General features: G+C 39.7%; 1 protein-coding gene across 1 annotated transcript in view; it reads right to left on the bottom strand.

Annotated features, from left to right (window-relative positions):
- The window catches only part of ITGA9 (integrin subunit alpha 9), a 216000-nt gene that overhangs the window by 164458 nt on the left and 33134 nt on the right, over positions 1-18408 (bottom strand). The window contains exons 10-14 of the mRNA XM_062493750.1: positions 16818-16923; positions 15244-15338; positions 12119-12209; positions 11547-11592; positions 7968-8122 (exon numbers count right to left, since the gene is read on the bottom strand). Coding sequence (XP_062349734.1) covers positions 7968-8122; positions 11547-11592; positions 12119-12209; positions 15244-15338; positions 16818-16923 — 493 coding nt within the window. The remainder of the gene's footprint in view (positions 1-7967; positions 8123-11546; positions 11593-12118; positions 12210-15243; positions 15339-16817; positions 16924-18408) is intronic.

Here is an 18408-nt window from a genome sequence, read left to right as displayed (position 1 = left end):
CTGACAATTGTTTTCTTTGATTTACAGTCATCTTAGCAATGAATCTTAGCACTCATACCATATACTTCCCCCTCAAACAACTTTTTTTGCTTCCAAAATGCAACCTGGGGCAGTGGGGGGTTGGGGAGATAACTGGCCAAACTTATCACTGCTGGTGATGTAAATTCTTTCTGCTCACTCCAGTAGGAGATCTTAAGGCAACTTTTCACTAGAAAATTAACTCTTCCATGTAATGCCTCCAAGCATTTGTCCAGCAGCTTTAAGTGAGTTTTCTCTCTTTCTGCTGAGGATCTACCCACCCAATTTCACACAATGAAAATAAAACTCTGGCATGAATTTGATTAGCTCAGAAGAATGGCTTAATTCTTCTAACAACTATTTGTTTTCCAGAACTAAATTGTAATGCCTAAATGCTTTGATAATGGCTCCCCCTGAGAAATTTTTGCTCATATCCTCAAGATGGCTGCTACCCAGCAGACCAGGGGAACTATTCCAGCCAGTAAGAGATGCACCAAGTAGATGGCAGCAGGCATTTTATAATGGATTTTCAATCTAAAGAGCATATATAAATATATAAATAAATAAATATATAAATAAATATATATATATATACACTTATGATGCAAGAGTCATCCCATAGGTGTGAAAGCACCCCTGAAGCAGTGAGGAGGGAGAAGAGATTAAGATCAGGCCATGGTACCCCACAACCTAAAAAATGTGAATCACGGCTGGCTGTGATAATAGACAGGTTTTGCACTCTGAACCACTCAAAACATCCCTTCCTCACCCACTATGATAATGACAAAGCACACAAACTGCAGGAGGCAAAATGCTCATCAGGAACAAGCACATCTGCAAGTGCTTGCTAAACTACTAGCTGTAGTACTGATCTGCTGGGGGGTAAGTGGGAGGTACCACATGGAAAAAATGAAGAGCTAACTAAATAATTACAAAAAGCCATTGGAAAAGGAATGTGTTCCTTTGCTTTCTCTGCCAGTAATTATAAGGAGAAAATGATTCATGAATTTTGCTTGCAAAGAAAATTCTTAAGTAATGAAAGCATTAAAAAAGTGCAAGTAGATGAGAACATATAGGACATTCAGTCTGTTCTCTTCCAAAAAGTTTCTTTTTCCCAGTACTTCCCACCTTGTTTCAAATCCTCTCTCTTAGTGTTGTCCCTAGGTCTAAGTAGGGAGCAAGCCACACTGCTCCATACATTGAGCAACACATCCCTGCAGCATGTCTGCTTCTAAAGCATTCTGAGGGTGGCACTGACTCATACCTGCCTCCAAACAGACTGGAAAAACAAGAGACGCACAGAAATAATACCCCTGCTCCAAACTATAGCTGCATACAGGTAAAAAGATGAGAGTCTACTCTTGAAAAGTGTCTGATTAGGCATGTTTCTTTAGTCCTAGGAAGATGTTTAAACAGAGAAAATATCAAACAATCTATTATGCTGCACTAAATCTTGCCAGTCTTTCAGACAACAGTATTAGGGACATGACTACCCTAGAAATGGATCAACACTCAAGCAATGTACTTCCGAAATGAAGAGTACAGGAGAAAACTTGGAGCAATTTTTAACATATCTATCTGCTTAACTCTAATCAAATGAGTTACATCTCACACTGGAACTATTACTGTTATTACTGTGGAGGAAATTATCTAGACTATTGTCAGAGACTAAAATAGTTCATGCCTCAAACACTGATATAAATTTTTTCTTATTGTAGCAAAACTGTATAGAGGAGCCATTGAAGCCCATCCCTCCCTAAAGATGCTTTTCAGGTGGACCACCATGACCAAGAAGACCAGGTGGAGAAGATCAATAAAATATTGCTGGGATCCACAGATGGTGGTATTTTCCTTATTCTGTCTGTCACTCTCCTTCTGTTCCCCCCACCTATTTTCTATTTCTTCCTTTCTTTCCCTCTCTCTCATATTTACTATCAAATAAAATCCATACTATTGACTTTAGCACATGGTCTCGTTTGCACCTTAACTTGGGCAGAGGTATTTCTAATAACTTTAATAACTGGATCCTGACATTTAATTGGCATAGTCAGGAGGATTAACATTCTCAGACCCAAAGTGCCTTCGAAAACAGTATTGTGTCCTCTCACAAAACTATTTCATATACTTCCTACTGTAGTAAACCTCAGAAATCTAGACACTACTTCTTTTAAGGAGCTTAAGGATTGTTTGGATTCCTTCCATACAAATTCTTAGCACTTGGACCAACTTCCTTTGAGGCATTGTGGAGACTGTGGTTTCTTCTGCAAGCTTAGAAATTTGAACGCATCTTTCTCTGAGGGAATTGTGGTAAACTGATTTGGGAGTTCAGTTCCCTTGTCTACATGGTGCTCTGTGCAGAGCCTAAAGCTCCTGTTTGGTGGGGACTAATGCCCCTGTACTGTTTGTGTGTTTTGTTTTGAAAAGCCACAGTTGGCAGGTTCCAGTCCTTGAAGCCAACTCTACAAGCTCCAGTCTTGTGTGAAATGCCCTCCCATCAGTCTATGGTTTGTTGTGAAGAACTAGAATTCGAAGGTTCTAATCCTAGGGCCAATCCTGCAGCTGCTGTCTGGTGGGGACTGTATTGTCCCTATGCAGGCTTAGGTAATTATCATGCAACTTCCTCTATGGGGGTTGTAGGAAAACTCTGGGAAAATGTTTTGCTGTCCTTCCTTAGTTAATTTGCTAGTCACCTCTCCACCCTGGGGGTGGACATAGTGAGAAATAAATAAATAAATAGGGATAGGGGAGCAATTGGTTACTAAAAAGGTGAGGGGTTATTAAAAAAGGTTTTAGGCACCAGCATTGCTTGCCACCAACTTTGATCATGGCCAAAAGGAAAATCACTGAAAAAAAAGGAGCAAACTGGTAAGGCTGACTGCTCCCAGGTGAAAAGCAGAAACCTACTAAAACCAAGGGGGGTAAAAAAGCACAACTCAAATGCCAAAACCACTTCCTAATTCACAGATTGCAACTAAAGCAGTTTCACTCTCTCTACTGAACATGCAATCAGTTGGAGGAGAACTCACTGAAAAACCGTAAGAAACAACAGAAGTGGTGCAACAAGCACTTCATGGAATAAAAGCTAAAACTTTACCTAAAAAAGTTAATGCAATTAGCAACTTGATTCATTCTGGCATGTTTTGCCAAGGAAGTTTATTTATTTTCTTTTTTCTCCAGTGATGACAAACATCCCTATATTGAAAATAAGGAAAACCATTTGGGAGCAGAGAAACTGCAAGCAGCACATTCAGTTCCCTTTTATAGGAACCTACCAACACATGAGATGGAGCTGCCTGGAAACCAATGAAATTTAAAGTGTCACCATCATTGCTTGCATTTTCAGTCTGTGAAGGTTTGTAATTTGTTTGTATTTTCATTTCAAGTGGCTTGCTGGGAGAGCAAATATTAGATAAAGTAAACTCTACATGAGTTTGATTTCTGTCTAACTTGTTTCCTTTTTACTGAAAATTGGTGTGGCAAAAGGGCTAATGAATCTATAATTTGTCTCAACCAATTTTATCCCAAGAGTTGGTATAAATATTTACAGATATTTGAAATATGCACTAACCTCTCCAGTTATGCCTCAGAGAGCTTTAAAATTATTATGATTTGGCTAAATTTTTCAAATTTACTAATTAGAGAAGTAAAAAATCTTAAAACACAAGCAAAAGTCACTTAAGAAATGATTGAATACTGCTTCCCAAACCTGGAGGGATAGCTATGGACTGTAAAAAGGACATGAATAAAATACAGAAAAGCCTTCTACCAGCTCTCAAGCCAACGTATGTTAAATTTCCTGCCATATGTCCGAATAGAGTATTTTAACTTTGCCTCACTTCTATTCATGCTAATCAGTGTAGTGACTATAGCACATTCTGCAATAAAGATGCTTCTCAGTTATGGGTGCAGAATGTGATTAGGGCAATTTACTCACCAAAATTCAAAAGAAAGAAGCTACTTGGGATTATACAACTAAGTTTGAAAGGGAATTTATTTCATTTGTAATCCCACCAATAATAAATCCATATTTTCTATTTTATATCAAGATTAAATTACAACTGTCTCCTGGAAAACAGAGCATAGTTCTGATGTAAAAATATGAGAACATTTTGTATGAAAATGTTTTGTGTAGGTATTTTGTATCATAAAAACTGGTCTTCATAATATATAGAGCTAGCCAGTGGACTAAGAATACTACATATACAATTCTTGCAGCTATATGTGAATGCAGTCAAGAAGAAAACACACATCCTCGACAAATCCATTCACTTTTATTCCAGGGTCCAAAGTTAACTAATTATACTACAAGAGATGGGAATCCTCTCAAGACCTGGCTTATTGACACATGTTAATACATGTAGCTGTTGAGGATACCTCTTTACAGAATTTAAAAACGAAGACCCACCCATAATTCTGTAACTAATTTCAAAACATACTGAACCAACACCTGAGAGATTGTGATATCCCTCACACCCACTACCCATTAAAAATCACTGATTCCTTGCATTCACAGGGTCAGGGCACTGACTAATGAGAACTGGGTTGAGGATTACTGAATGCTATATGATTGATTACTCATGCTATTGCTTCTGCTGTTTATCTTTTCTCCTATTATCTTTCTTCATCATCTCAATTGACAACCCTGAAGAAGATCACTACGAAAGAGACATTTATTAACATGTTTGAATCACAGGGCAGATGTCAGAGACTGAAATGCCTCAAACATTGAAATAAAATTTTTCTCATTATAGCAGAACTGTATAAAGGAGCCATCAAAGCCCACCCCTCCCTAAAAAGGGTTTTTGGGGGGGACCATCACCACCAAGAAGATCAACAGAACATGGGATCCAAAGAAGATGGTATTTTCTATACTCTGTATGTATCACTTTCTGATCCACTCACCTATTTTCTATTTCTTTCTCTCTCTCATATTTACTATCAAATAAAATCCATACTATTGACTTTGGCATATGGTCTAATTTGCACCTTAATTTGGGCAGAGGCATTTCTAATAACTTTAAAAACTGGATCTCAACAACTGTGACCACAAGTTCAATTCCACTTTCCTTCAGGACGAATGCTGAAGCAGCACTTGATGCACAGATGCCAGCAGCCTCATTCTTGTCCTGGTCATACAGAAGTACACAGTCAGAACAGGCTGAAACCTTTCCATCCAAGATAGGAAATGCCTTCCACTAATCTCTGCGCTTCCTGGCAACACAGAGACCCCAGAGGACACAAAGCAATGACCCCTCAGGTGAGCAGGAAACAGTCAAAGTGAGATTCTGAGATGACAGAGTGAAAACTTAAAATGCTGTATTTCTCATATGTCCAAGGCATACTAGAGGCTGTCTCTGTCAGGAGGTGTACAACTAGATGTTCAGCTCTCCAGCAGCACTGAGGCAGAGTGAAGGGTCAGACAAAGTGTGACACAAAGTGCAGAGCACGTTTCACTTGGTCATGGCTCTTTCTTCAGACAAGAGCATTTCAGGAATAAACTCCTACTTCTGAAAACTATCATCTGCAAGAAACAACTTAATGGAAGTTATACTGTCATTTGCAGTATCAAGCAGTATCCATAAACACAGATCCTCAGATAGCTGTTTCATGACCAGTAGTATTGCAACTTCCACTAGAAGGAGAAGGAAAAAAAAAAGGGTGGGTAATATTTACATGCAAGTGTGAGGCAGTGCTAGATGAAGATGACTCTTCTTTCCATTCTTACTAACAAAATAATCACACATTCAAATAAGTATTGAAGACACACATTTGCCACAGGAGAATGCTGTGTGCATGTTCAGCTTGATTTTCTGAATATGATGTAGTAGATGGCTAATTTTAGCTGCCCAAAAGCAGGAGAAATGCTCAACTTTACACCAGTAAGCAGTAATCTTGAGAATCCACACTGACAAGCCCTAGGGGAGCGCCACTCCAGATGAGCACTTTGTTCTTGCAGTCTGATTTAACAAAATGCACTCAGGTATCCCAGGGCGAGACAGTGCCAGCACTTTTAGCCACAAAATTCCAGCATAGCATTTTAACACCTCCATAAGCCTTTCAAAGTCTGAACTGCATAACAATGCATTAACAGGGATATTCTAGGGTTTTTTCCCCTACATTTAACCATGCAGGAAAGGAACCATTACAATAGTTCCATTAATAATTCCATTAATTGTTCCATCCTTATTTAATTAACACTCTTCAACTGCAACATAATTTAAATGTCCTGACTGTTAGAAGACTAACCGAAATCTTATTTGAGATATTTTAGCCAAATCATATCTTGAAGGGGTTTTATACAGTCAGAGAGTTCTGGCTGTAAAATTTTCAAGAAAAATCACTTTTGTAGAAGCACTGTATGAAAGGGCAGTGGTTGAAGTTTATAATAACCTACTTAATAATAAAAAAGTTCCTTGTAACACAATGGATGTTGGTCATCAAAGAAGATGCATATGTGCTTTTACCCATGGGAAGTACAGTTTGTATGACAACACAAGGAAATTTAACCAGCTCTTACAAGACATGATGAACAGGAAGATAGGTCTTTTGTAAACAAGGGAAACAAATATTTAGATTGGAAAAAAGGCAGTTTACTTCTTAGCCACAGGTCCAAAGATATGAAATTAAAGCAAAGGAAACATTTTAAATAGTACTCCAGGAATGTTAAGAACACCTAGATAGTCAGACAACCTATTTGTAATTTTTCAGAGAGGAATTAACACCTCAGGAGTCCTTAGAAATGCATTTCCTTAATGACAAGGGTAGTGGGTAGTAAAAAAAATACTTCATCAAAGCATGTATTTGTCTACTTAGAGTCATCATTTACAGGGAAGGAAAAAGTCAGCATTTAGAAGAAGCAAAAATATGTTAGGAAGCACCAATATGTTAGAATACAGAGGAATCTTAAATATCATAACTCCATTGTTTTGAGCTGTTCAGGTGCTAGTGACTAGCTGCTTGTAGTTCTTACTTCACATGAACACAAGAAGTAGCAAGAAGCCTTTCCCTTTCCTGACTTAAATAAAAACAGAATACTGCAGCAGGCTCAGGTGGGGGATACACAGATACAACTCACCCTTCTTAACTAGCTGCCCAAAAAGGTTAGGGCACAGAGCAGGAGGAGACAGTGCTTCCCCCAGCTCCTCAGCAGACTCACTGTCAAGACACAGCATGCTGTGAGGCTGAGGCATCTTCCCTGAACATCATAGTCCAAGTCCTCTGCCATTCTTAAAGCATTGCAAAAGTGAAACACGATGAAAAAATTAACCCAGGCCTTAAAAAATTAGAAATGCTGTATCTGTCCCACACCTCTTTATAAAACAGCTAAGATATGTAAGCATTGGGATGTAAAAGACATACGTAGTATTTTAATAGAGCCAAGAAGTAAAGGCTAGGACAATTACATGTTATACAATTCCATTCACCTCAGAACCTAAGTGTTTTACAGAGACTAACTAATCTGGAAGGTATTCTTGCAATCAGTAAAGTACTGGACTATTTATGATCATTTTACAAGCATGTGAACTGATGCACAGAAAAGGATTTTCTCATGTCTGATTGAAGAGTTTCTTGCAGACTTTCAAACACTATTAATCAAGAAAAAATCATACCTGTTTTCTAATAACATTGATAGAGGATATGGACATAGATATGTATTACCAAGAGGTAGACAGGGAATATGAGCTCAGAAGGCTGTGTTCTCTATCCTTGCAGTAAACCAAATAAAACTTTTCCCTCATTTCACTCAGGAAGAATCTGCCTCAGTATTATGTCAGCCTCACCAGAAGGTAAAAACACACCCAAGAAAGTTCTCAAGCCTCCAGTTTTCTGGGATTGTATGGCCCACGTTCATCTTGAAACTACTTATTTCACACAAAAGCTCTGTTACTAAGTACAGAGAGGGACCCTGACTTCATCGTGTCTGTCTGGGGCTGGCACAGGTACCTTACCTATTTCTCCAGGAACATGCTTCCCACTGAAACGAAAGCATGCTGTGACATTGAGGCAGTTCACTGGCTGCAAACCATCATGGCACTGAGGAGCTGTGATATTGATAGATACAGGCAGGTAAATGGTGACATCCATGGTAATGACAGGCCTGGATCTGGAGATCAACAGAAAAGTAAAATTGAGTGACCATTCAGAGGGAAATTCTCCACTAAAGGAAAAGAAAGCAAATTTGGTAAATTGCACAATTTCAGGCAGACAGGAAAAATAAGAGTACATTTGAATTTTAAAATAAACTAGCATTTTACCTAGCTGGCAAGAACATTTATATGAAAGTGGTAATGTCAGCTTGAAGTTTAGTGCTCAGATACAGACTACAGGCAGGCAGCTGGGGAAACTGGTAATATGTAATAACAATAATCATCTCCAGCAAAGGTTGCATAAAGCCTTCCTGGTGACTGAAGAGGACAACAAAATTACCAGAACAGCAAACTAGAACAAGAAGTTCATGCAAATGAGGACTGGTTACTAATCATCTTGGATGAACAGGGACAGGTAGGGAGAGACTGCAGCTTTCCACAGAATGGTCTACAGTCAAATTTGTGACCTCAAAGTCAAGAAGAGAGCACAGAGGTCCTGCACAGGAGATGGATTCACACATAATTTTTCTGACAGTATGAAAGGGACAACAGATGCCACATCCATGTTTTGTGGAGGATTAAATGTTTGGCTAATTCCCTCCTGGCAAGTGACAAGGATTTATTACACTTTTATTACACTGCTGAACTGTGTTTCAGGAATTTTCCAGTGCACTGTGAATAAAAGCTTTCTACTCTTGCAACTCCAGCACCAGGTTATTACTACCAGTACTCCTGACTGAGGGGAAGCCCAGCCAGAATCACAGAGCCAGTTGAGTACCTTAAGGCACAGGTGTCTTGCTACGGAAACCTCCCTGTCTGACCATCCAGGAGGCACATGGGCAGTCATGCTCCCACCACCAGAAACTTTAACTGCTGGGACCAAAGCTCATTTGCAGTGTGTGGCTCCAGTGAGCTGACAGGTGCCCCCCTTGACTCCCTGCACACACCACATTGTCAGACCAGGTTTCCCATCTTTTCATAAAGCCTTGAAACAGCTCAAGGTGGTGCTGCCAAGGAGGCACCCCAAACAAAAGACCCCGTGGGCTTTTATACCTTCACAGTCCAAGCACACAAGTCTCTGCTCTGAGTCCTGAGTCCTTGGCTCACTCCTGCTGTGTCTCAGTGTCCCCAGGTGTCCTCTTGCTTTGGGCTCCCACCACCCAGAGCTCAATCTCCAGTTCACACACCAACCTACCTTCACTGAATGTATTCCTCAACAGTTTCCTTTCTCACATAACACAGAAGCCCCAGCAGTTTGATTGCAAAAAGCAACCCAGAAACTCAGGCACTCTTGAGCCATCTTCAGTGCAGGACTTCAGCCCAAAAATTATTGGTGTTATTCTTCCTGTTTTCACTGCTGTACATGTTCAAAATGAACATGTTCTTCCAAAATCAACTACAGTAATAAAAAAAATGTGCAGCAACCAGCAGATTCAGTTCTAGGGTAGTCCCAGCAGGCATGCAAGGCCAGAGCTTGTAAACCACTTCAGGACTCTCACTCCACATGCCACTTAAATTTAGAGGTAGGGGAGAGGAAGAAGAGAGCAGGGATTGTGGTTACACCTAATTTATATGCACTGGAACAAGATTCAGATCAATCTCTGATACAGCTACTCACACTCTTGTACCACAGCCTGAACTAACAGTGCAAGTCCCCATTTTCAGATGGTGGATAAAAATAAATGCTAGCCTTAAAAATATATATGGTAGGGGGAAGGGAGGGAAAATAATCAGTGTCCTGGGATCATTTCATACCTTTGCTCTTTCTGAATGTTTAGGGAAACATAAAAGAGTAAATGCTATAACTGATCTAGAAAAATATTCCTCCTGATTTTTCCTTAATGTTAAGTCATTTGCTTATTCACTGGGGAAAAGCCTAATGAATCTGTCAAAGAGCCACACAGAGACACACAATCAACAGAATGCATCTGTCCCAAGTCAAAAAGGCTTCCACCAAAGGCATTAAACATCACTTGGCAAAACATTTGTTGGTTCTGGTTTCACAAAAGTGGGAAGGGCGAGGGGATTCGTGGGGGAGAAAAAGTTTCTCTTTATCCTAGCATCAAGAGAGAACACACTGTAAATTGGCAGTACCAGCAATTAATCCAGGTGCCCACAAAGTTAGTCAGTAATGCACTAATTTCCTCTGAAATGCACAAGCATAACTGACCACATGACCAGAGGTCATCATGCTGTTGTCATGTATGTGGCTTTAATCACAGTAAGCCTTTCAGTTTGTCTTCCCCCTCTGCAAGTAACATTTATGCAGGTGAAAAATGCAGTTTTCTTTCTAGCAGCTTCAGAGTCATGACACTGCAAATTCCTATCTGGGGCACAGCACACCTTTTCACAGAAACAGTTATTAGTATTCTCTGTATATATGATGAAGAAACAGAAAACTCTTCAAAAGCCTTGACCACCTGCCATGCTGATCATCAAGAGTATTTCTTCCCTCCCTCTCCTTTTTCTTTTTCTTCAGTGTAATTGATTCAAATGGAAACAGAGCCAAATTTCTCCAGCCTTGAACAGAAAGAAGGCTTGCACATCTGTACTGCAATGCCAGAATCTGTCTTACCAGGGTCACCCCATCCCTGCATATTTCATTAAGATGCAGGAGTTCCTAAAGAAATCTAAGCTTTGAAAGAATTTTTTTATTTAATATTAACAAGTGTAACAAAAGAGCTACTGACAAAAATCCAACTTCCCTCTCTGTTACCCAGATAACTTGCACTCGAACGCTCCACCTGAATAATTTGATGAACCAAGCTGTTTCAACTCTATCAGATGGAACAAGCAATTACACTTAACCCACAAACCTGGAACAGCAGCCCAGCTCCTGTGTGCACTGAAAATATACCCATATTTAATTTCCCCAAAGAGTTTTATTTCACTCTGCATCCCATTATAAAATTATATACATGCAAAACAGTGTATATATATATATATATTGTGCATATATTAATATATACTACATACATATATGTAGTATTTATATATATAAACTACATATTTATATGTAGTTTTGCAGATATATATGTCTTCAAAACTACATCCTGCCATCCTACACAGCTCATTTTTTCCTCAGCTGCATTCCCTTTAATCACAATTGATTGACTTTAGGTAAACATCAGAATAATGGAAAAGCCTTGTCACAAGTCAGGAGCAACCTTTCTAAAGAGGCACTGAGATACAACATATCTCCTTTTGGCTCTAACCCTTTCTCTTCACAGACCAGATATTATCCTGGTATTATCACCCCCTACTATTCTGTTTAAATTAGACTGCATTCTCTGACACCATGCATGTTTAAGGTTTTGCTTAAAAAGTAGTCCATCTTGCTTCTTCTGGCCACAATAAACTAGGGAAGTAACTGGACTGAGACCAAGTAAGATACAAACAGAAAACAGAAGAAGACAACAGAGAATGAAAATGACATCTCACCTCAGAAGTACCACATGGTCTGACAGGAAGGCTCCAACAGTCATATCTGAAATGTTTTTAACATTGAGGCAGTTACAAAGGAGGCATAAAACTCAGTTCTCTCAAATCTGTTGCTAAATCACACAGCATGAATCCAAAGAAAGCATTTTCTGACTTAGCCAGTTTGTCCCTTCAAATGTCATTATGTCATAAGTCTTGTAACTGAAGGATTAGATCTGTGATGTTCACTTCTGCTTCTTTGTTTGATTTCTATTACTACTATTATATTATTGTCTACTTTTCTGGGTTTTTTTAATATTGCCATCCTGACAGAGCAGCTTGCCAGAAACTTAAAACCTTGGCCAGATACTGAACTCTCAATCACTGAGATTGCCCAAACACTTGAATTAGGCAGTCACCTAAAATTTTCATCAGGAGTTTTGAGCGGCAGAAGAGAAATGGAAAAAGCAGCTCGGTTCCACTGACCACCTTCAATGGCAGGAACCAGCAGCCTGACAATAACCAACTCTGCTGTTTTCTCAGCCTGCTGCTGTGTTTTCCTGATGCTCCCACTGCCAGGGTAGCCAACATACCTGGATAACCATTGCTATCCATATCAACTCCCCCTGATATGGACTGGCCAAACATACGCAGCTTTGGGTTTATTGTTTGCCCAGACAGCTTCTGCAGTGGAAAACACATGAGTGAAATTAGTCATTAACACAAAAAATCCTCTTAAAAAACCAAACCAAACCAAAAAAACCTTACCAAAACAAAAAAAAAAAAATCCCAAAAACATTCAAAAGCATGATTTTCATGGCCACTAGGTCTCTCTTCAGTGGGCTGGAAGTGCTACACACCTGCTGTTTGTACTCCCCCACACAGCCCTAACAGGAAGGCTGTCGACTGCCCTTCTGCTCCCAGCTAGTAGGAGACCAGTGTTGACTTGGACTAAAAACCCACACCTGCATTACAATACTCCTGCAGACTCAAGCAAAATAAGAAACACATCAAACAGATTTCTCCATGAAGAAAAAATATAACTGCACCCAAGAGATTTTATTGCCTTAATTTCTGTGAATAAAAGTTTTAAGAGCATCTGAACAATATTAATGATTAGTTAAAACAGAAGATCACACACAACCATTTCTTTTCACCAAGTTTGCCAGCATACCCAAAGTCAAAATTATTAATTCTCATCCCACTTGGAAATTCTGGTTTCCATCATCTATTACAGAGTATTTTCTGTCAGTTTGGAAGTTGTATTTAATTTCTGCCTCCACAACACAAAGATTAATTAACTTCTAACATAGTATTTAAAAAAAGAAAAAAACTAACAAAACTTTTCTAAATTACTTGCATTGTAAATGCCTTTGTCTGAAGCAAATTAACATATCATAATCTATTTTTCTAGGAAGACAATCAGAAGTCTCCCAGCTTTCAACCATTCTGCTGGGCCACCTATGCCAGACCCGAACTCAAATCAACTTCTGACAGCAGAAATTACAGACAGAGGAAACCATGAAGTAATTTTAAGTCTGTTGGAGGTGCTGCACTGTTTGTGACATGCGACCAACTTTTCCTGGCCCTCCCATAAAAGAATGCAACATTGGACAAAAGATCAGGCAGGAAATTCATGGACAAAAAGACTAGTTGAAGGTAAGAAAGACAGCCTGACTGTTAGTTTAAAGGGAAAACAGTGCTCCTCTGGGTACAGATCTTTTTCTACTCGTGGGCAGATGAGCTTAAGACAACTGGAAATAACTTCATCCCCACATTACACTCGCATTTCATTTTTGGGGATCCCAGTTAGGGCAGTAAATCTCATCTGAAAACACCTAAAATATATCTGTGGGTTCTTTCAGCCTACAAAACAGAAGAATTAATGCAGCTTTGAAGTACCATGATTTAAAATAGCAGGACACAAAGCCAAGTCAGCCTCTTCTGCTAATAGCTGCCACTGAAGCAGCTGAAGGGACATCAGAAAAAACACTTATCAGCCCTTTAAATTATGAAAGCAGAAGGAAGGAGGAGGAAGAGTTAATAAATGAAAAAGGTGAAAATATATACTCTGCTGGACACACCCCCCCCTTCCACCTCTCACAACTTACTTCAAAGAGGAATTCCACAGCATTAAGTTGGATCAGGAATATAGCAATAAGATAGACAAAATGTCTTCCACCTCCACACTCAAATCCAGAGCAGATAGGTAAAGAGCTGAAGCTGCTACACAGTTTTGGTCGCACACAGGACTTGAACCAGCAGTGTGTCCAGTGCCCTGCACCAGGCACTGGGAAATGGCAGAGACAATGCCTGTAAGCAGTGCCCCCTTGGCTGCCTCAGGACATGGGACAATGATAGGAATGGTTTACCAAGAGTCAAGGACCACATACCCTGCCACACTCTGGGTGCTTTCTGGGAGCTGGGTGTTTTACCACTGACCAAATGGAGAGATGTGCTGTATTTGCTGGCCTTGCTCAAATAGGGAGGGAGAGATCACAGACAGGATGCCTTCCTTCCTTCCCACCCTGCTGATCTGTCCTCCTTAAAAACCTAAAATTTTCCCATGAATGACCAAAAAAAAATATAAAAAAATAAAAAACCACCCACAAAGTAAAAAAAAAAAAAAAAAAAAAAAAAATCAAACCAAGCCAAAAAAATAAACAAAACGAAACTTAAAAAAAAGAATCTGATCCTTTTCAGCAAGAGCTGGAAAGCTCTGGGGCTTTCAGAGAAGAACTTCCCAACCAGTGGCTCTTGGCAAAAATCAGGCAGAATCCTCCACAGGCCACACATTATGAATATTTCTAAAATGCACTAAAGAGTCACTTAACTTCCTTTTTTTCTCAAAAGCAGTGCAAGCCATTTACATGGTAAAGGAAGAAGGACTAAACTTTTACAGACTGTTAAAAGAGTTGCCAATATAACCACTGAACTCTTTAATTCTGTGTAAACTGATTTACTATGAAGGATCCCACCCAGCAACAAAACAAAACAACCAGAACTTCAAACACACAGAGGGAGGGAAGAGTCAGGCTTTCAGAACAATGAAATGTGCTCGACAGAGACTACGAGACAGACATGTTGGGCAGCATAAGCATAAATTTCTTCTCTACTGCCTGGCTACAGCAGCCAAATTGCACGGTGTCGTCTCTGCACAAGATACCATAGCATATCCCTAACAAGGCTTTACTTCATTAATAAGTGGGTAAGGGGGGTGGCACCTAAGAACGGCCTTCTGACATACTGCCAGAATGCAAGAAGGCCAACAAGGTGGGTAAAGAGGCACAAAAATCCAGTTAACAACTCTTCATTCTCACAAAGTCTGCTTCCACAGGAAGAAAGTGCAACTTCCCATCTTCCCACAGGCCTCTCCATAATTTGCATGCTCAACCTTTCCAGGGTTTTCATTTCTCCTCTGGATTAGCACTATCTCCAAAAACTAACACTCAACTTTTAAGACTCTGTTTGCTTCGAGAAGATGTAGCTGACAGCTGTAACAAAAGACAGTAAAAAATACCTCCTGACTAAAACAATTTTACCTTTCAGCATAGATACAGACAAACTTTGGGAGAAGTCATCTTCAAACCAGGACTGAGAAAAGGATGTAGAGATATGACAAGGTTATCTATTAAGGGACCTTTAAGTATGGTGTATTTCTGCAAGTCCTGGGAAAGCGACTTTCAGATAGGGATCACAAACATATAGTGTCACATACCATAGAGTACTGAGGTATAATACCATTGGCATCCCCATGGTAAATGTACACTGCTCCTATGTAGTTATCCTCCTTGGGTGCTCCAATGGCAACATCTGTAAAACAGTGCAGACTTCACAATCCATTCCATTAATCCAACTTTTCCCTAATTTTAGGATGCAGCCATCCATAGGAAAACAGCTCCCCATGACAAAGATGATCACCTTATATGAACTTGGGTACAAGGAACTTGTTTGATTTAATTAAGAGTTTGTGTAAAGGTGAACTTTAAAAATACATAAATGCATATGAATTTGTATACATACAAATTACAGAATACATACTGTGAACACAGTATGAATTTGAATACAAATACAGAATACATGCTGTGAAGCATACATACATGCTTCACAGAATTAGATGCGATGCCTAATTAGAAACATGTTCTTTTATGAAAATATGTTTATCAACCAGAAACCATACTCAACGTGTATTTAGAATGCTTTCATAACCAAATCTTCAACCCATGAGAACATCAGCTTTGTGAACCAAGACAAGACTAGTGAAATATTTACTGTAGAAGTACATTAAGGTTGGTTGAAAATGCAAGGCTACACAAAGAGGCTGGGTATATTAAATGGAAAGGCAAGAATTAAAAAATGACTGCTGAGAGTGAACTTTCAAATTACAACTGATACAATTCAACTGCAAACTCCTACAGGACGCAGGATCCCACCTCTCATTCTCCTCTCCTACTTGGATCTAGTGACTATGCTATCTGCTAAAACTAAGCTTTTCATGATTGCTTCATACCCACAGACTGATCCAACTCCCTCTGCAGTCTCACCATCACCATGATCGATTCTAAATATTACCAAGAAAACAGAAGCACATGTCCCAGTGCAGAGGAAGAGCATGTTCATGACTCCTGAGGGCAGCTTGCAACAAAGCTGGCTAAGGCTTAATGGGATACTGTGTCCTGAGTGGCATGGAAGAAAAATCCAGGCACACACTAAGATCACCTTTGTTTAGAAGTCCTAAATCAGCACTTCCATAAACCAGGGCAGCAAAGGAACATCAGCTTTTTGTTCTCACCTACTGCCCTCACAGCACGGGGTCTCATATATCCTGAGGGTGGAGCAGGGGGAGAACAAAGCAAAAGAGAAATTAATAGACTACGTGCTATCAGGAGTGAGAAGCTACCTCTGAATTACACTTCTTGATAAGAAATGAAATTATGTCAATGAAACTAGAAAGGCTTGGGAACATAGGGAAATGGGCAAGAAGAAAGAAGCCAGACATAGGTTTCTGTTTTGCTGAGGATGAGGGCATCTAAAGTCTTTTATAAGCCACACAGGAAGAAGAAAATACAATTTTGTGGGGGAAAGCAAAGCAATGTCAAAGCACAGACACATCAAGGACAGTCAGCTACAAAATGCTTTAAGCACCCAAATCCTACACAAGCAGATTTATCCTAAGGTTGAACCCAGCTGCCAGTCAAGTCTGGATAAGCAATGCATGCCATGCAAGACTGACAATGTCACCAGCATTGCTCACACTTATGGAGAAATGGCCATGTAGGAAATTGCACTGACCTGGGAAGCCATCGTCATCAATGTCACCAAGGGCAGCCATGCTCTCCCCAAAGTGTGCATTGTAGGCACTGTCACCATCCAGGGTGAGCTGCTCTTCCAGCACTCCCTAGCAAGCAGGAAATAAAACAGGGTCAGGGAAATGGTGCAAGCCCTGCATGAGGCAATCCTTCCCTATGGAAGCTGCCCATGTGCTGTGGGAACGACCTGGGCAGAGCTGTAGCCTGCCTCTTGCTGTCATTCAGTCAGATTACCTGGGCTCTAGAAATCATATTTACTTGTGTTTTAAACCTTCTGGATTTTCGTTTTAAAGGGGGAAGGGAAGACAAAGGAGTGCATGACTTAACCAAAATACTAAATTAACTGAACAGTAACTCAGAGGCAATTAAATGCAGTCACGGGGATTGGTGGATTATAAAAGCTTAGAGATGCCTAAAACATAACAGCCCAGAGTTTTCTCTACTGGCAGATTACATCCAAGGACCAAAATCCCCAATCCAGGTTTATACAGCTAAACTCCAGCAAGTTAAGGAATATTTTTCCCTAAGCAAAGAACATTTGATAATTGGATTTGAAAATACGTTAGGTACAGGACAGAAAGATGAAAGCGAAGTCCTCCAAAAGCCTTCTTAAATTAAGAATAAAGAAATTTATTTAAGGAAATAAAGAGACTGAGAAAAGTTGAAAATTAAGTAGCTTTGTACTACTATGCTGCGAGAAGCCTTATACGGCACTGGTATTTCTTGCCCACCCATCTTCTGGTCAGATACCCAAGTTTTATTTTCTTACAGCCTTCCCTTCAGGGCAAAGGAACATTTCCACACGAAAAAAAAAATATTTCATTACAGAGTCTAAGTCTGTACCCACCTCAGGGTTGTTTTGGTTTTTGCTTCCTTTGTGAATGAGAATAAGCCACCCTCTGGAGCATGTACTAAAATCTTTTATTTAGCTGGAAGGAGCTGCTGACTTTAAGAAAATTCCACATAAAGAAATTGAAACACAACAGAGAGAGGACAGGCATGCTTTTATGTGTGACTCAATTCTTTGCAGTTCTCACAGGAAAGGGCAAAATATAAGCATTTTAAATGTAGCATCACTATGCACATTTGTTTTATAATACAGTTTTCTCTGATTCCCTGCAACAACCTCTTAAGGAATGGTGCTTGCAGAATGAAATTGATGTCATTATGATTTTTTGCCTTTTCTTTTATATATCTTTTATGCAACTTATGTAACCTCAGTGCTCTTTGCATGCATATTTGTAATTCCTTAAGTCTAATAATTCAGCATAGTCCTGGTATTCTGTTAGGCCAGAAGACCAAACATCCCAGAGGCCAGGCAGCTAGAAGCTGGAAAGCCCTATGCTCTCTTGAGAAACCAAGGTCCTCTTTAAAATACACCCTGTAAATTAGGATTAGGTCCCTCCAGGGGGGAATTCTTTGGGATAGGGAGATATCGCACTAATCATTCAAGCCTCTCATTGAGCCATCTTTGTTAGATATGCTAATTTGTAAGGTCTATAAAATTGTATTCATGATCTATCAGGTATGTGCATTTTGGCACATTCCACTTTGGCAAAGTGGTGCACCATAAG

The sequence above is a fragment of the Cinclus cinclus genome, chromosome 1 (assembly GCF_963662255.1).
Source record: "Cinclus cinclus chromosome 1, bCinCin1.1, whole genome shotgun sequence".
NCBI lineage: Eukaryota > Metazoa > Chordata > Aves > Passeriformes > Cinclidae > Cinclus > Cinclus cinclus.
The sequence above is the reverse complement of the archived record's forward strand: the minus strand, read 5'-3'. Positions and strand labels throughout refer to the sequence as shown.